Source organism: Marmota marmota, unplaced genomic scaffold (genome assembly GCF_001458135.2).
Source record: "Marmota marmota marmota unplaced genomic scaffold, marMar, whole genome shotgun sequence".
NCBI lineage: Eukaryota > Metazoa > Chordata > Mammalia > Rodentia > Sciuridae > Marmota > Marmota marmota.
In genome coordinates, this window is record NW_026000057.1 from 47,680 (window position 1) to 67,970 (window position 20,291).

At 37.1% G+C, this 20,291-nt stretch overlaps 1 protein-coding gene across 1 annotated transcript in view; it reads right to left on the reverse strand.

Annotated features, from left to right (window-relative positions):
- Mgat4d (MGAT4 family member D) overlaps positions 1-20,291 on the reverse strand; it is a 45,532-nt gene that overhangs the window by 17,325 nt on the left and 7,916 nt on the right. The window contains exons 2-7 of the mRNA XM_048813438.1: positions 12,888-13,046; positions 9,868-10,002; positions 6,782-6,915; positions 3,081-3,127; positions 1,324-1,431; positions 622-697 (exon numbers count right to left, since the gene is read on the reverse strand). Coding sequence (XP_048669395.1) covers positions 622-697; positions 1,324-1,431; positions 3,081-3,127; positions 6,782-6,915; positions 9,868-10,002; positions 12,888-13,046 — 659 coding nt within the window. The remainder of the gene's footprint in view (positions 1-621; positions 698-1,323; positions 1,432-3,080; positions 3,128-6,781; positions 6,916-9,867; positions 10,003-12,887; positions 13,047-20,291) is intronic.

The following is a 20,291-nucleotide window of genomic DNA, read 5'->3' on the forward strand; positions in this document are numbered from 1 at the left end:
CTCTGTTACAGTGAACCCTGCAAGAATGTTAATATAGAAACAATTCAAGCTTCATTTTGGCATTTGGATATAATGATATATTCTATTTTCTGGGTACAAACTAAGGTGGAGGAACACAATTGAGGAAATGTTTAGTTAGCTTTTTTACTGTTGTGACTAAATGACCTAACCAGCACAACTGTAGAGGAGGAAGAGTTTATTTGAGGGCTCATAATTTCAGAGGTCTTAGTCCATAGAAGGCTAGCTCCATTCCTCAGGGCTCAAGGTGAGGCTGAACTTCATGGTGGAAGAGTGTGGTGGAGGAAAGCAGCTCACATCAAGGAAACAGAGAAAGAGGTCTCCACTGGCCAGATATATACCCCAACACCATGCCCCAATTCCCACCTCCTCCAGCCACACCCTACCACTTCAGTTACCACCCAGTTAATCCCATAAGGGGACTGATTCACTGATTGGGTTAAGACTCTTATAACTCAATCATTTCTTCTCTGAACCTTCTTGCATTGTCTCATACATGAGCTTTTGGGGGACACCTCATATCCAAACCATAACAGGAAGAAAGGATTTAAAAGAAGGAAGGAGAAAATAGTATTTTCAATTACATATATACCAAGTTCTCACCTGTAAATAATACATGGCCTTGGATTGGGCATACAGCATCAATATACAAAAATCCAATACTTGTTTCATGTGCCAACTAAAGATAAGCAATAAAATCTGTTAATGTTTGTCATTATTATTTAATTTAAAAACATGTTTCAGTAATCCAAAACATTTTTTTTTTACAGTTTACTCACTGCACAGTAGCAATATTAAATAAAAGTGGACAAGTTCATACTAAAACTTACACTAGAAACCTCCCGTCTTTATTCAATGGGAAGTACCTGCCATTGCTAAACTAGGCTAAACATTACCTATGTAATTATTTCATTTTGTTACATTTTGATCTATGTAATAAAATTAATATTCTTTCTGATATGCCTCATTTATAGGAAATTATAAAAAAATATCTTTACAGGGGATGGGGATGTGGCTCAAGCGGTAACGCGCTCTCCTGGCATGCGCAGGGTGCTGGGTTCCATCCTCAGCACCGCATAAAAATAAAATAAAGATGTTGTGTCCACCGAAAACTGAAAAATAATTAAATTATTTTAAAAATTCTCTCTCTCTCTCTCTCTCTCTCTCTCTTAAAAAAAAAAAAAACCTTACGGTAATTTGACACTAAACTAGATACTGATATGAAGAACGATTTGCAATTCCATTCTCGCCCTTTGGGATCTCATATTCAAATCTGAAAAGATGGACAACGTGTATGTATCATACCTCTTACGCTCTGAGACAGTTGGCTGCTGGGTATGTAACCTATCTGGGTATAAAAAGGCTGGTACTGAAATGACCTCTAGGGATCCAGATTTCACTTGCCTTCTGAATCTGTAAATGTAAGTAAATGGTGGCTTATAATTGAATATATACTGAATTGACCAAAATAACATAAATACTTTGATATAACTTCTTTATACATAGCTATGTAATATTTTCTTTTGAATTATTTTACTTATTGATATATGTTACCACATCATGTAACCACTACTGAAAGTATTCATTTTATAAGTTCATGACAGATTGAAACATTAAGATATATGATATAAAATTCATTTCCTCATAAAAATTACAAGAACTTTGAAATTTTTAGGTTATGATCAGAGAAGTCCTCACACACTTGACAAGGGAACTAATATCTTATGATAATAAAGTAGTTTCAACTAAGCAATAACACCACATCATTTTTAAATGCATAACTTTGAAATGAGTAAGAGTCCTACTGAATAGCAATGTGACCCCTGGAACCAGACTACCACAGCACGGGAGGGTTAAGTCTCACTCTTGTCCATAACTCCTTGGAAAACTATGATTACATTTAAAAGTTAATATTGACAGACTAATAAGGACATCACTAAAATACATAAACTCCTTCTCACTGAAGCTTTAACCATGGAGAGAAAGGATAGAAGACCAGATAGAACATTTTAAATGGTCTTCTGTTAGAGACAGATAATATGCTTTTAAATAGGATTTAAATTTAGGCATTAGTTTTTATTAATATGTTAAAGTTTCAAGAAAATGTTTGTGTTTTACTTCCTGAAAATTTAAATAAAGTAGGACAAAGTTTTATATGCGTGATCTCAATATGCTCAATCAGCTCAATGACTACCTTCTTGAAAAAGTGTTCAACATCCACGGGTGTCATGTTAATTCGTAACAATACAATTCCTACCAAAGTCCTTCCTTTGTTTTTTTTTTCTTTTACTGGTACTGGGAATTGAACCCAGAGGTGATCTTCCACTGAGCTACATCTCCAGCCCCTTTTTCATTTTTATTTTGAGATAGGGTCTTGTTAAATTGCTCAGGCTGGCCTCGAAGTTACAATTCTCCTGCCTCAGCCTCCTGAGTCTCTGAGATTACAGGTATGTATCTATAATCAAGAAGTTTCAAAATTATTCTTTTTTTTTTGTACCAGGCATTTTACCACTGAGCCATATACCCAGTATTTTTTATGCAGTTTTTTTATTTTGAAACAAGGTCTTGCTAAATTGCTCAAGGCCTTACTAAGTTGCTGAGACTGGCTTTGGATCCTCCTGCCTCAGCCTTCCAAGCCCCTGGGATTACAGGCATGCACCACTGTGCCCAGCTCAAAGTCCTTCTTAATAATATCATAATGATTCATCAGTATGTTCCAATGATTGTAAGCAGAAGAGGTGAAGTAATTTCATGCCGTGAGAAATATAAGAGTGTTTTGAACACAATTTAGTTTCTCTTGGGGGCAACCAATTTCATGAAGGCTAATATCATAACAACTATTGCATGAAAAAAATTGAATTCCAGTAAGCAAATAAACTATAAAATTGGAGCAAATCATCAGCTATCCTTTATCCCAGGTTAGGAATAATAGCAGATTCTTTATGCACAATTCCATTCACTCAAAAGAATGTGATAAATAATAATACAATCAGACAGAAAAAAAAAACAGTATTATAGAGAAATGAACCTGGCTAATTTAAAATTTATAAGACAATACTTACCTTTTCATAATCATGTCAACAACAGACTTTAAATAATCTTCATTACTCTAAAAGTAAGAAAAAAATGTAAGTTTAAGTATGCCTCAGTTGTATTAACTTTTTTATTTTATTTATTTATTTTTTTTTGTACCAGGGATAGAACTCAGGGGCACTCGACCACTGAGCCACAACCCCAGCCCTATTTTTGTATTTTTTTTACAGACAGGGTCTCACTGAGTTGCCTAGTACCTTGCTGCTGCTGAGGCTGGCTTTGAACTCTTGATCCTCCTGACTCAGCCTACTGAGCTGCTAGGATTACAGAACTGCACCACTGCATCCGGCCTCATACAACATTTTTGCTACAAGTCAATTTAATTTATGTGTGGAATGTTATTATTTCCTGATAATTTCTAGGTTTTTACACTTTCTTTAAGAGCACTAAAAATAAACAATTTTCTTTAAAAGCTTTGACTTCAATGTAGAAAATATTTTATTCTTCTCCTTTGCCATGGTAAGATATTATAATCTATTTTTACACATAAAAATCAGGATAACAATTTTATGTATCTAGAGCCAGGTGCAGTGGCCCATGTCTGTAATACCAGCAACTTGGAGGTTGAGGCAGGAGGATCACAAGTTCAAAGCCAACCTCAGGAATTTAGCAAGGCTGTAAGAAACTTAATGAGACCATGCCTCAAAAAAAAAAAATTAAAAAGGGTATGGCTCTATAACTAAGCATCCCTTGGTTCATTTCCTGGAAACACCCCCCTCCCCCACTGCCTGCCAAAATAAAATCTCATGTATGTACTTAAAAATGTTGTGGTAATCTTAGAACAACTTATTGCAAAGAACTTCTCTTTGGGGAAAACCCTTCATTTTATGTGTATTAGCTGACAGTAAACTTGCTTTAAAATTACCCTACATTGCACTGGGGATATAGCTCAGTTGGTAGAGTGCTTGTCTTGCATGCATAAGACCCTGGGTTTGATCCCCAGCACCACACACACACACACACACACACACACACACACATTTTTCCAGACAGTATTACTTAATTCTCAAATTTCTTTCTGTGAATAAACTTTGTGCACCTGCCCTTCAAACATCAGAATAGATGACAGATCATTTGTGAAAACCTTTTGATGGTTTACCCTCTCAGATGATTAAAAAAAAGGAAAAAAATTTCGCATTTACAAGATGTGACCTCAGGATCCATAAACATATCCAATATAAAATTCTGAAAGTATTCTGATGACAGAATGACAGTTCTGTTGTCAAACTGGAGTACTCTGAAAGGCAACTCTGAAAGTATGTAACTGGGTTGTTTGAAAATATCAGACATGATATAATATTTGAATTTCTTATCATAATCATAATCAAATCAATAACTATTTGTCATGCACTGAAACAACATTATAATTTAAACCAGGCATCAAAGTTATACTTCTTAAGCCTTCTACATTCTACTTTAAAATTAATTCCCCAATATCTTATTAGTCTACACATTTTACACAGATGTGCCTTGTGTATATGTTATGTTTGCATCTAAAAATGTTCCCCAAAGGCTTATATGCCAAAGGCTTGGTCCCACCATGTGGTGCTACTGGAAGATGGTTTATAAAAGGTGAAGTCTAGCTAGGTGTGGTGCTGCATGCCTGTAATAACAGCAGCTCAGGAGGCTGGGACAGGAGGATCACAATTTGGAGACCAGTCTCAGCAATTTAGCAAGGCCCTAAGCAACTTAAGCAAAATCCTGTCTCAAATTTTTTTTTCTTAAAAAAGGCAGATGCTTGGGATGTAGCTCACTAGTTAAGCATCCCTAGGTTCAATCCCTGATACCAAAAAAAAAAAAAAAATGGGTCTAGTAAAAGGAAATTAGGTCATTAGAGGGTGTGCTCTTAAAGGAGATGTTGGAGGTCCTTCCCTTTTGTCTCTCTGCTCCCTGGATATCCTGAGGTGAGCAGTTTTGTCCACCATGTGTTCCCACCATGAAGTACTGTGCTACTGCAGGCCCAAAGGCCACATGGCCAAGCCTCCATGGACTGAAACCTATGACACTAAGCCAACCTAAACTTTTCCTCCTTTTAAGTTCATTGTCTTCGGTATTTTGTCACAGTAACAGAAGGCTGACTTGACATGGTATGCTTCCAATAGTAAGAAATTAAATTAGAACAAACTAGAATGACTATTTAATCTTTGACTTCTATTTTCCTAATAATTCTTCTATTGCTTGTTTTGTTTATAGGTTCTTATTTTTCTACATATAAATACATCTTTATTATTGGAAATTCAGACAACAAAGGGAATAACAAAGGAAGAATAACAAAGATTCCTCTCTTAGCTTTCAAATAAAACTAATATTAATATCTTGGAGACCATTATTCTAAAGTTTGCTCAATTCTTTTTCTTCTATATATATCTGCTCTATCTCTATGTCCTTTTTCTTCTTCCTTCTCGTTTTCATAGATAACATTAATTTCATGTGATGTTTTTCAACTTTTTTAACTCAGCAATATAATATGGACATGATTCTGTATCTGTGTGTATAGATTTTCAGTCTCCTTTCAATGGCTGGCTACAGAGTATCACATTATAAAAATATATAACAAAGTGTTTAATCATCCTGTTAATGATAGGTATTTGTGGTATAAGTCAATATTATGCTTTTATAAAGCAATGATACACTTACTCTGTACCATGCACTAAGTATGGGTACATTAAATATATTAGCTAATCTTGTCCCCAAACACACTTACCAAATAGATAATATTATCACCTTGATTTTACAGATAAGGAGAGTGAGGCACAAAGAAGTTAAGTAAGTTGTTCACCTTCAGGAGCCAGGCATTGGAACCTCAGCAATGCAGATCTAGATTCTGCACCCTCAACTATCATGTGATCTTGCTGTATTTTTATTGTGTTAAACACCTGCCTGATTATCTCCTAAGGATAAGTTCCCAGAGTCTGGATTTCTGAGACAAAGGATATATACATTTTAATTATGAATCATGTCAAATTTCTCTCCAAAAAGTCTTATGGCATTAATATTTCTACAGTACTTTATGGTTTGACTCAAATTTTCAAAATGGTACAGTGATTATTAAGCTGGCAGTAGGTACAAATTTATAGCCATTGGGGAGACCAAAATTTAAATCTGCTGTATTAATCACCAGGTAAATTACTTAGTTTCTTTAAGCTCAGTTCACTATAAGGCTGAGACATGATGGCGATATCTACTTTACACTGATGTAATGCAGGCTGTAAGTCATGTCTAGAAAAATTGGCCACAATTCCTCAGTGTAGAAGGAGTCTTTCAATTAATGGTAGTTACTGTTACTTAATATAAATTATCTCTGGATCCATATACCAACCTTTCATTGAATTACTGAAGCATCAATTTTAATATTCTGTTTGTAAATATCATTTCTGTGTCTTATAGTATGCCTGGACCCCATATCAAATGCAATGAAAATTCAGTGACCTTATGTCTCTCACATTAAGCCATTATGTTGTCTTTTTAGATTTATATATTTAATTCTTCTTAGTTGTGCCAAGCAAGGATTAAATATATCGGCTGCAATCCCCAAAAGGCATCTACGTTTGTTTTTGTTTTTTGGTTTTTGGTTTGTTTGTTTGTTTTGATTAAAGGAAGAAAGTGGCACCATGATTACAACTGAGAAAGGCAACTTGGAGACTTTAGGGCGAGAGTTTTTCATACATACATCTGCAATAGAGACAATCACCACGGAGTCCTTCTCTTCTGAAGGTGTCATCCTAGTCATGATGGAGTTCAGAGTTTGCTTCAGGTAACTATGTGCTCCTCTGTTAACCGTGGAAATACCTAGAGCAAAGGTAACTACAGACAAAGGATTAGGAGGCTTAAACCACAGAGCAAACATAATTTAGCATTAATTCTGTGCTCATTTCTATGCTTGGGTTAGTCTTGCAGCTACAATATTTGAAACCATATTACAAAACTAATTCAGACTATATTAATTTTATCACATTTTTTCATTTTCTGTTGGAGGAATTTCTGTTGGAGACTCCATGATGTTCTTATGTTGATGTTCTTATGTCTTATGATACAGTGAGAATAAAATCAAACTCTTCCCATTTGTTAATAGCTTTCACCTAACTCACAATGGCTGATTTCTCTACTCTTCTTCCTAGGGACACACTGGAACCCCCCAAACACGAAAAAAGTGCCGTGAAATATTTTCATCTGTGAAAAAAAAAAGTCTGACGTGATTTCTGAATGGTTTGATGGAATGAATCCACGTCCTCAGTGCCTGCCATTTCCTATAATAAGTGCAGCACTGGGGGACAGGCCATGTCTTCCTGGCTGCCCCTGTATCCTGCTGCATGAGGGCAGGCCACACATGCAGCCTCTCCACTTCCCTTTCCCACCTGGAAGGTGGAGGAGGCCCTCAGGAATGGCTAGGTGAGGCCCTCAGAAGATCCTCTTTATAGAAGGCAGAGATAAAACTGAAAAAAAAAAATAGTGAAAACAATCATTTCCGGATTCTGGCAGATAACAAACTGAGAAATGTTTAGTTAAGAAAAACTAACTTTGGTAACAACAGGAGGAGTCGTTATTTCACTGATTACTTTTTTTTATTTTTTTGTACCAGGGATTGAACTCAAGGGCACTTGGCCACTGAGCCACATCCCTATTCCTATTTTGTATTTTATTTAGAGACAGGGTCTCACTGAGTTGCTCAGCGCCTCACTTTTGCTGCATCTGGCTTTGAACTCTCAGTCCTCCTGCCTCAGCCTTATAGGCATGTGCTGCCTGCCCAGCTCCACTGATTACTTTTGAGTCTGGACACGTTTTCATATGTTTGTTGGCCTTTAGATTCCTGTTCTGAGAAATCCCTGTTTAAGCCCTTACCCATTTCTCTACTGAGGTATCTGCATTTTAAAAATTGACGGATGGACGCTCTTTACAGATTCTGAATATGACCCTTTTGTCAGTTATGTGTGTTATAAATATCATCTTACACTCTGGAGTCCCCTTTTCAATGTTTTGCCTCTTGATGGAGAGAAATTCTTCATTTTTATGAAGTACAATGTAGCAATGATTTTCTTCATAGTTCACACTTTGGGGCTCTTATTTAGAAACCTTTGCTTATCTTCAAGTCACGAAGACATTCTCCTGAGTTATCTTCTAGATGACTTATTGTTTGCCTTTCAGATTTGGAAATATGATTCAGCTACAGTTGATTTTCAAGGACGCTGTGAGGCAGGAATGAAGCGGAGGGGTCTACCATCTATGTATTTTGGGGAAAGGCTTCCCAAGCCTTAGAGGGAAAAAACAATTTTGTGTTTTTGTGTTATTTTGATTTGTTTTGTTTTGTTGTTGCTGGGGACCAAATCCAGGGCCTCACCCATGCTGGAAATCCCTCAGCCACTAAGCTATACCTCCCGTGCTCCTAGGTACATTTTGAATGCTATATTCAAAATATTCCCAGATTGAAGTTAAAGAGTTTGATAAGTATGAACTCAAAAAGCTCTTTAATCTCTCTAAACTTCATCTTTCTCAGGTGTGAAAAGGAAGATGGCAATAATCATCTGGATGACTGCATTGGACAGTACAGATTCAGTGGCATAATGAGAGAAAGCACAGAACTTAGCATGGGGGACACAGAAGGAACCCATCAGATGTTGAACAACACCACGTGGCATCCTAATCCTAACACAGAGGCTTGGATCACATGTCAGAGGCATGTGACACAGAGCCGGCCTGATCTCAAGGAGCTGTCTAGAGCAAAAGGGTTGGCAAATCTGTTCTGTGAAGAGTCACTCAACATATTAGACTCTTGGGTCAAGCCATGTCCCAAAACTCAGGTGTTACAGGCTTAATTCTCTGCCCCTGGTGGTCTTGGGAGGTGATAGAACCTTTAAGAGGTAGAGCCTAGCAGGAGGCTTTGCAGTCACGGGGGTGTGCTCTTGAACAGGATATTAGACTCCCATCCCTTGCTGTCTCCCTCTTTGATTCCTGGCTGCCATGAGGTGAGAAGTTTGTTCCACCATGTGTTCTTGTCCGTGATGTGCTGCCTCATCACAGACCCTAACAGAATAGGACACAAGACTCTGGACTGCAAGCCAAAACAAAACCTTCCTCTTTTTGATTATCTCAGGTGTTTTGTTACAGTAAATGAACACTAACACACTGTCACAAATACCATCATGCTAATCTTGTACAGAAACAGACATAGATAATAAGTTAATGAATGAAAATGGTTATGTTCTTATGAACCTACATGTAAAATCACTCACTCTATGTAAAGTCACTCACTCTCTGAAATGAATGAGATTTGTGAGATGTCAGGCATTCGGAGAGTTGGCCAAATATTTCAGCTTCAACCTCCAGTTTTCTCTTATTATGTATACCTGGTGAATTTGAACTCAGTCTTCAAGACTGAACTCAAACATCACCCCTTCGGTAAAGCTTTTTCTGACCCCAAGAAAGGTAGGGAAATAGGAAGATAACCAGCTAAGAAAAGCTTTTATCAAAACCAGGGAGAACAGATTTGTCAAGCACTTAGCAGAGGTTTTATGTATATTTGATTCATATTGACTTACTTTCAAAGCTTCTGTATTAAGACTGAATTTAAATTCAAATCACTAAACATTTATGGAATTATTTGTCAGACAATATGCTGGTAGTTCAAGTTACTGTCAGATAGACTGGTGGCCTACAAATCAATTTGAGTATGATCGTAATGAATTATACTTTCAAACTTAAACATATATCCCCAAACATCAAAATATTTACATTTAATTTTTCAATTTCAAGTTTTCTTACCATCTCTTTTCCCTTTGCCAATGATTACATCAGGATAGACCCTGGCAACTTTCCTTAGATGTGGAAAAAAGAACTTCAAGGCTTCAAATCTATTAGATGCTGTTTCGTTCTCACTCGGGGTAACCATTTTCTCATCTAAGAGAAGAAAAATAGTGCTTCTGAGTTAATAGCCACAGGGATATTTCCCCCCATGATACATTTTTAAAAAGGGGATTAGTAAATGAATCCAGATTAATTTAGTATTCAGGAGAAATATACTCTTAAATGAGAATTATCAAAATCAAAATACTATAATGTATAGCTCTAATATTAGTGACTAATATTTATTTTTAAAGCAATGTTTAATTTAAGCCTAGCACAATGAACTACACCAGAGGCCCATACAACTGTCATTTCCAAATCAAGGAAATAAAACTAAAACTTATTACAAATGATTTCCTCTGTTACTTTGATTCATATCATTTTGTAAAGTTTGTATCTTTATAATTTGTTTTATATAATCCCTTAATGACCCAATTTGTACTATTCATTAGAATTTTCTTCTGTAATTCTGAAAAAAAAATACCTTGGAGACCTCACACAATCCAATTTTAACTGATATACATAATGCAGAAATCAAAGCAGTATGGTATTATATAAAAATAGATATGTAGACTAGTGGAACAGAGTACAGATTCATATATATATAGGTGAAATTTTTTTTCTTCTGTTTTGTTTGTTTTGTTTTGTTTTTGCAGTGCTAAGGATTGCCTGCCAGGCAAGTGCTCTACAACTGAGCTCTGTCTCCAGTCCTGGTTGATTGATTTTGGAATTCAAGTCACTAACATTTATGGAGTTATTTTTTTCTGCCAGACAATATGCTGACTTCTGGTAATTCAAATTCAAAGTGCAAAAGCAATCAATGCAAAAAAATACAGTTAACAAAAACGTGCTAGAACACTTGGGCATCCATGTGGGGAAAAAAAATATCGAACCTTTGTCTGTACAAATATCACTTCTAAAAATTATCTTTAGAAAAAGTAAAAAACAGGGCTGGAGTTGTGGCTCAGTGGTAAAGCACTTTCCTGGCATGCGTGAGGCCCTGGGTTCAATCCTCAGGACCATATATAAATAAATGAATAAAATAAAAAAGATCCATTTACAACTAAAAAATATTTTTTAAAAAAGTAAAATACAGGGACTTTGATTGTGGCTCAGTGGTAGATGGCTTGCCTATCATATGTGAGGCACTGGGTTCAATTCTCAGCACCACAAACAAATAAATAAATAATTTTTTTAAAAAAGTAAAAAATATGAATGTAAAACATAAAAAATATGAAAATTTTAAAAACAAAATATTCATGACCCTGAGCTATATAAAGAGGTCTTAGATACAACGCAGAACAAATAAATAACTAAACAAATAAAACAGTACACAATAGAAAAAATGATAATTAGTCTTCATCAAAAATTAATATATTAGTCTTCATCAAATATTTGCCCTCTGAAGAACATAATAAAGAAAATGAAAAGACATACCACAGACTGGAAGAAAAAATTTCCAATTCACATATTCATCTGACATATATCCAGCTAATATACAGAATTCTCAAAGCTCAGTGAGAAAACAAACTAGTCAATTTAAAAAAATGGGCAAAAGGATTTGAAAAGATATTTCTTCAAAGAAGATGAATGGCAAAAAAAAAAAAAAGTACATGGAAAAATGTTCAACGTCATTAGCTACTGAGGAAATAGAACTTAAAACTCAGATCTTCTAACCCTAGCAGGGCTGTAATAAACTGGAGTGACTGAACTCTCATACGTTGCTGTAGAGAATTCAGAATGGCACATGCACTATGGAAAAATCTGGCAGTTTCTTTTCTTTTTGTTTCCAGGGATTGAACCCAGAGGTGCTTAACCACTATGCCACATCCCCAACACTTCTCATTTTTAATTTTGAGACAGGGTCTCACTAAGTTGCTTAGGCTGCCATTGAACTTGTGATTCTCCTGCTCCCGCCTCCTGAGTCGCCAGGAGTATAGGCATGTGCCATTGCTCTGGCAAGTCTGGCACTTTCTTACAAAGTAAAGCATGCACTTGCCATATGCTCCATCAGCCTGACTTTTAGGTAATAATCCTAAAAAAATGGAAAGTTATCTTCATAAAAAAATGTATGTGAATCTACAGCAACAGTTATTTGTAATAGCTGAAAACTCAGAACACCCTCAATTGGTGAAAGGATAAACAATCTGTTTCCATTGTAAATACACACAATGGAATGCCACCCAGAAGTTAAAAAAAATAATAATAATTAATGATTGGTCTCAAAACAATTGGATGCATGTGTGCTAAGTGAAAGCCTCCCCACTACGTGAGTTCATTTGTATGGCATCTTGGAAAAGACAGTATAGGAACAGAGAACTGATTACTAGTGCCAGGGGTTGAGAATGCGAGGAAGGCTTGACTATCCAGGGGAAGCACAGGACAGGGATTTTTATCTTGCAGAGATGGGAAGCCACTGAAGGTGTCGTCTGCACTTTGGTTAAAGTCAATATAAATAGGTAGGAACAAGACTGAAGAGAAGAGAGAAAAATCAGGAGTATGGGTGATTCAGGTGAGGCGTGAAGGAGCTGACTGGTGTAGTGGAGAGGGCGGGGGGAAAATGCGGGCATACTTGTAAGATGCGCAGGATGAGGAATCAAGAGAACTGTGTGCTGCCTGACTGGGAGTGTGCAAGAGAGAGCAGGTGGGCTCACAGGTGATGCCCAGGTCTACGGCTGCATCTGTGGGGTGGATCCAGGATGGCACAATTCAGAGACAGAAAACAGGAAGAGCATCGTCAAGGTAGAGATGAGAGAGTGAATCAGTGATAATCTCTTACCTGATTTCTGTATGTCCCACAATAAAAGAATGGGTACCAGTTCATTGTGTTTAATCAAGGCAAAATGCCCTAAAATCAGAAGGCTTTAAATCAAAATCTCCAAAAAACAAAACCTAAAACCAACAAATCATCATACACAGAAAAAAAAAGCAACACAAACCTAAGCTTCTGGATTCATTGTCTCTCAGTGTAATTTCATACTTCATCTGATTCAAGGCTTTTATCAGCTCCTGACGGTTGTTTTCAGTTTTGTTTTTTAAATGCAGCATAGTTTCCCTAAACTCCAACACGTGGTTTCTACAACTAATTAATTGATTGTCTGCAAAAAAACATATTTGCATATATTTATACATGTGGTAATTGTATCATACAAATTTACTATAATAGCAAAACATATCATGGAAAATATATGAATCTATATTTATCTATCTATAATATATATACACACATAGAGAATGATACATGTTTATTATATGTATACATATGTGGATTTATACAGCATAACACGTGAGTAGATATGTACATATAGAGAAGACAGAAAAGGAAGAACAGAATGTTAGTAATAGGTGGAAATGAGATTCTCAAATATTTTTTGCCTTATTTCTTTGTACTTTTCCTATGTTTTCCAAATTGTGCAGGAATTAGATTTGCATTTAGAAGGGAAAATCCATTGACTCATAAAAAGTACTTTTTAAGAATTTATTTGAAAAAATGACCAGGACCGTGTGCACAGAGTTAGCTGGAGGACATTCACCATCGGCAGGCACAGAAGCCTACAGGAGGCAGAGATAGGTTTGCTGGTGAGGGAGGAGGCCCGCTAGGAGCATACAGAGTCCTGGAAACGAAGGAGGAAAGTCAAGTTGATGAGGGAGATCAACTGTTGAATGCATTGAAGGGACAAGGGTGACTTGGTGACTTTTGTGATGTGATGTAGGTGAAAGCCGATTTGGAGTAGATTCAGGAGATAACAGAAGAAGATTTAGAGACAGGAAGTTTGGACAGCTCTTTCTAGGAGCTTTGCTATATGAGAAAACAGAAAAATGAGGCAGAAACTAGAATGGGGTGGGGTCAAGAGAGATTTTTTTTTAAGATGGAGGAAAATAACAGTCTTGGACACTGATGAATGTGATCCTAGAAACAGGGAGAATTTTACAAGACATGGGAAAGTAGACAAGAGGGGATGGAACCTAGGGGCTGGCTTTTGCCAGATTCAGGGACAGCTGTAGCTGTCACAACAGGACAGAGCCTGGTGAAATGGGCACTTCACGTGGAAGGTGGGCTTTCCCTTGGTGATGGAGCATTTGGAAGCTCTCTTCTTACTGCCTTTATTTCTCAGTGAAATAAGAACCACAGCACAGGCTGAGAGTGAAGGTAGTGAGGAGACACTGGAGGCTTAAGAGAAAGAAGTACTAAATAATGTAGAAAAGGAGGAGGTTGGATGGGACAGGGGTGTGTAATACAATATTGAAGAAGCATTAACTTGAAGTTAGTGTCATGAATTTGAAGTGAAGTCATTTAATGCCTGTTTTACTCCAATTGTATGCAGTCATCGGGATAGCTATTCAGTGTAAAAGAAGAAATAGATTCATGAGAGTGTGATTTATCCATATGAGTGTGACTGAGAGAAGCCAGGGATGCTCTCTTGAGGGTATATGCCAGGAAACTATGATCATTGTCCATGGAATTTTTTAAAAAGTGAGAATAAAGTAGTAGTGAGGGGCATGAAAAGGTAGAATAATCACAAGATTGTACCTTGGTGTGACAAAGTGTGACTGGCATTAGGGTACTAAAGAGGGTGACCTGGAAATTTGGAGATGGTGGTCAGAGATTGGGATGTTTGAAATGGACATTATGAAGCAAGCAGTTATTGCTAACGGCATGGTTAAAATCCTTAAGGAACGAGGGAGAAAGAGAGACCCGTGATTCTGAGTCACACAAGGAGAGAAGGTGGGGTGTCGTCTGATATCATCTGAGTAAATACTGAGGCAGTTGGGGAAGAATGGTGGAGGAAGTTCTGGAAGCAGCAGTGGGAAGGAAAGAGGGCATTTTCCCAACTTTGAGTACAAGCGGTTTAACAGAGAAAACAGCCACCACTTGAGACAGGCCACAGGGGAAGTTGGGTCCCCAGGGAAGGTCCAAGAACAAGATGGCACAGGGAACGTCAGAGAAGAGGATTCGATACAGGCAATTGTAGCACCTGACTGTGAATTCCAGAAAGCACAAGGATTTGGGAGCAATAGGAAGACTTCAGGCATAGAAATAGAAAGCTGGAGGGGCTAAATACACAGCATGTAGAAATTAGAGGGCAGAAAAGTAGAGACTGGGAGAAAGTGTTTAATGAAATCAGCCACAGAAGGCTTAAGGAAAATAAAGTGATGAGACTGAGTGTTGGAAAGAAAGAGGGAAGTGTGTCTTCAGGGACACCAAGAACTCTGCAGTTTATTCTCCCCATCCGTGCAGACTGGGGTGGGGGTCAGAGCTCTAAAGTCCCTGGGATGCCATTTTGCCCCTAGATGATAGGCTGGAAGAGAGAGATCTGACTCCACGTGCAGCTCCCAGTGGAATTAGATAGAGTCTGGGAAATGAAGTAAATTTCAGTTGGTTCAATGCTGCCCCCACTAATCTCTGCTCTGAAGGGAAAAGGGAGACTGCTGTTGTAAACTGGGTAGACAATTTGTGGTGTTTGCCCTGGATGCAGAGATAAAAAGTAGCCCAAAGAAGTTAGAGCTACATGCAAAGGGTGAATAGCATGTGTACTCTGTGTGTGTGTGTATGTGTGTGTGTGTGTGTGTGTGTGTGTGTGTGTTAGAGTAGATGCTGGAGGAAAGCAAAGGTCTTCCAGAGGAATCGCACTGGAACAACTAGGTTTCCAGCTTCTTTAATAAGCCAGCTACATCACCATCCTGAATAATTCACTGTGGCCTTACAGGGCTGAGGGTAGCATGGAAAAACCACAAGGCTAGATGGACAAGCAATTAGAACGGAAAACTACTGTGATCCAGTAATTTTGTGCACAGATAAGTTATTATTCATATGCAAAAATAACAATGAAAAACCCTCTCATAAATGTAAAGGTAACTTACCTCTACCATTCTTTAACAAAATGTACTAAAAAAATGTTTTCCAAGTAACTGGAAATAAAAAATATTAAATGAGAAAATTGTGGTCTAAAAGGATTTGAGGCACATTTAAATTCATCAGATATATAGAAGCAACAGAATTTTTAAAATAAGATCATACATAATGAAAAGAAAATATATTTTTTTAAAACTTTTCCTTTATAATTCTAGATTATAGTAGCAAACAGAAAATAGAAGAAAAAGAGGTAGAAATAAAAATCCTAAATTATTAGATTGAAACAGGCAGAGCTCAAAAACTTTATTTGTATTGTTATTATCCTAATCATTAATAGTTACAGAGATGTAGGAACTGGTAATTATTGGCAATTCTTCTCCCTGGGAGCTGTTCGCTGGTTCCTGGCCTCCACTGGAGATGAGGCTGAGATGGGGCGAGACAAAGCAGAGGCTCCCAGGAAACCCATGGGCATAGAGATTCCATGGAAGGTCTTAAGGATCTCAGAAAAGGGTCCCATGGAGCAAAAGAGGTGGCAATAGTGTTGACTCATTCTCACATGGCTCTCCTCTCTTCTCTCTTCTCTCTGTTTCCTGCACTCCTTTTCCAGGTGGTTTCCGCAGTTAAGAGAGGATTTGGGAAATACTCCGGCCTACTCAAGCCTCTAGGAAACATTAACAGCCACCCCCTAAGGCTGTCCTTCCATTCCACAGCAGTGGGCTTCTCACTGGATACATGGCCACCCACCTGAAGAGTGTCCATCTCAGAGTCTCTTGCCTATGATTTGGCCACCTGTCTAGGTGGCATCTGATGCGCTGTGGGTGGAACTGGTTTGCACCATCTAGAGCTAGGACAGAGAAGGGGTGTGTCTTTCTCTTCCTCTTCCTCATGTCAATATGGGGGACCTCTATTGGATCCTGCAGATGAATATAGTGCTCAAGATGGACAGGACTCAAAGCCTCCAGTGAAGCTAGAGAAGAGAATCTCCACTCTGACCAGCTATTCCATTCAAGGCATCACTGTCCTGTGTGCGTGTTAACTTTAACACACCTAGACTTGCCTTAGAACTTATTAAAAGGACCTAGGATACGGCCTAGAGAAAATGAGGCAGCCGAGGGGGTATGTGGATAACAGCTTCTAACCTTGGTTGCTTTCTTAAAATAGTTAGACAAATCATTAGAGAATCAATAGAGCGGTCAAAAATTTGTTTTAAGTCATATAAAAGGAAAAAAGAATTGGGATCTCATTTCTCCAAGATGAAAATGTTTTAATGTTTTGTTTTATATCACCCTGGAATTTTACCTACTTTTGTTTCTCACTTTACCATATACATGTCAGATACAATGATATAGGGAAATAGTGCATTAAGGTAGATTATATAGTTCATTTTACAATGAAAAAGTATAATCTATGATGAAAATGAAAACAATTTTTAAAATTTATTTTTAATTGAACAAAATTGACTATATTCATGATATACAACATGTTGTTCTGAAATAGGCACACACTGTGGGATGACTAAATGGGGCTACTTAATATATGCATGACCTCCCATCCTTTTTTGTGGGTGTGGTAAGAATACTTTAAAATCTACTCTCATCAATTTTCAAGTATACAAAGTATTGTTATTAACTATAATCACCAGATCGTACAAAGGAACAATTCTTTGTTAGATAGTCAATACATCAAAACATAAAGAAAACCTGTGAGAGACATTAAGAATCTTAAAAAATGCTACATCAAAACATATAAAGAAAACCTGTGAGAGACATAAGAATATTTTAAAATGCTACTTCAACTGGTAGAGAAATTAGTTAATGATTTGGGGTGCAATAAAACACTTGGATTTACAATGAATTTCAGATAGACTTTAAAAAAAAAATGAAGGCAAAATATAAAAGTAACAGTGAAGTATTTTTGGGTGGCCTGTGGCAAAAACTGGATACCATCACTCCCTTGCTCAAAGCTCTCCGAAGATTTCTCATCACACTTAGAAAATCTACCAGAGTCTTTAAGTACGGGTTCTGCTCTGGCCTCATTTCCTGCTTTCTCTGCTGAAGTGAGGGACAACAGCTCCTGCCATGCTGGGCTCCTTGCTGAGCCTAACCCTCCCCACCCCAGGGCTTTCGCTCCTGCAGTTGTCTCTGTACAGAGTGCTCATCCCCTGGGTGTGCTATGGCTACAGCTCCCTAAGTTCATTCAGTTTTCTGCTACAACATTACTGCCTCGGATAAGCCCACCCTGCCTTTCTATGTATAACAGCACCCTTTCTCTCCTCTTGGTCTTCAAAAAAGAAAAAAAAAAAAAAAATGACCACTACAGTTTGGATCTGGAATATTCCCTGAAGTCTCCTGTGTTGAAGGCTTGATTCCCCAGCTGGTGGCACTGTTGGGAGGTAATGGAAGCTTTAGGAGATGTGGCCTAGTTGGAGGAAGTAGATCACTGGGAGTATGTCTTTGAAGGCATATTTTATCATTGGCATCTGGCATGTTCTCTCCCTCTCTCTCTCTCCCACTCTAACTCTCTCTCTTTCTAATTCTGGCTGCCATAAGGTAAGCAGCTGTCTTCCACCACACCCTTCTGCCATGATGCTTACCGTAGGCCCAAAGCAACGTAACCACAGACCATGGACTGAGTGAAACCTCTGAAAGTATGAGCCAAAATAAATCATTCCTCTTTGTTCTGTTTTATCTTTTTATTTATTTTTTTTATTTATATATGACAGCAGAATGCATTATAATTCATATTACCTGTTTTAGATCTTGATGAATTCAATGTTCTCAGGTATTTTGTCACAGTGGCAAAAATCTAACACAATCTCTAGTCATTAGCTGATTTCTTTGTACATATTTACTATTTCATGTCTATCTCCAGAACTCTCTAGAATGTAAGCTTGAGAACAGCAAGATTGGGTTATTTTAACTACTAAATTCCCAATGCCTGAAACAGCAAATGGCCTACAGCTCTTATCACACATATATGGTGAATGAATGAAATGAACATAGGATTGTAAGTTCAAGGCTAGCCTTCACAGCTCAAGGAGATCCAGTCTCAAAATAAAAATAAAAATGACTAGGGATGTAGCTCAGCAGTAAAATGTCCCTGGGTTCAATACCCAGTATCAAAAAACAACAACAACAAAAAAAGTAATGAGTGGATTTGTCAGTGTAGGAATTGATAATTGATTTTAGTGATTTTTAAACTGAATCCTGCTCTAATCAAAAGAATTGCATCTAGCTGATAAGCCTTAAGCCTTGACTATGCATATAGCATATAAAAACATTGCAGATGGACATAGTGTAACCAGTAAAACCCTTTGGAATTAGGGATTCATGGGAAATATTCTCTTTTCAAAATGTATCATATGTGCAGAGTTCATCTATCATGAGTGATGCAATATATCTGGGTTTCCAGAATATAGAGAAGTCCCTGAAGGATCAATTTGGTAAACATGGAAAGAGTTTTCTCTAGAGGAAGAGGTATTTACAGAAGTAGTCAGAGAGTGTTAAAAAACAAAATCTCTAATCTTATATTTGCTTTCTTATGTTCTTCTATGATAAATCCAGCTATTGAGAGTCTTTTAAAAAATATTCGTGCTACATGAATAGTCACTTGGGTATTTAGTGAGGACAACATGTTATAAATCTACTTTGCCATGGTTTAAATAAACAATAATGAGATGCTTTGAGTCAACTGAGCATCTTTGCAGTGAAACTGAAAACAAATACTAGTTCATGTAGGTCGTGAACCAATATGACTTCTGCTCATTAAAAAAAAAAAATTCCAGGCAGGATCCTAAGTACAATTGATCATTGTTTCTCACAGCAGGGACCAAAGTAGTGCTTTTCAGTAGAAATAAAATGCAAAGTCACATCCGTAAGTTTAAGTTTTCTAGTAGCCACATTTTTAAAAGTAAAAGGAAATTAGGGAAAGTAAATTTAAATAATATGTTTTATTTAATTCATTATATCAAAAAATGTAAGATCAATGGGATATCTTACATTCCTTTTTATGTTCTAAGCAGTCTAATTCCTGTGTATTAAACTTATAGCACATCTCAGTTTTAATGCTGAATTTCAATAACATTCGCAAAATGTCACACAATAAGGCTGAAGTTTGGTTGATGGAGAGATAGTTTGCACTACTTCAGTTATTAAATGTAAATTTAAACTACCTGAAATTAATGTAAAGTAAAAATTCAGTTCCTTGCTCAAACTGCTTTTTGAGTATTTGCCATCCACCTGGCTGGGTCGCCATCTTGGACTGCACAAATCTCTAGCATAAATATGAACTTGTTAAAAATGCAGTTATCTCAGGTATTTCACCCCAGACCTACTGAATCAGAACTTGCATTTCAATAAGATTCCCAGTTGACAATGCACATTAAAATTTGAGGAACACTGTTGTAGACCTCTTTAATTGTTTTATCTTTATCATCATTGGTATTAACATAGTTCAGGCTTATTGCCTTTAGTGATACTACTATAATTGC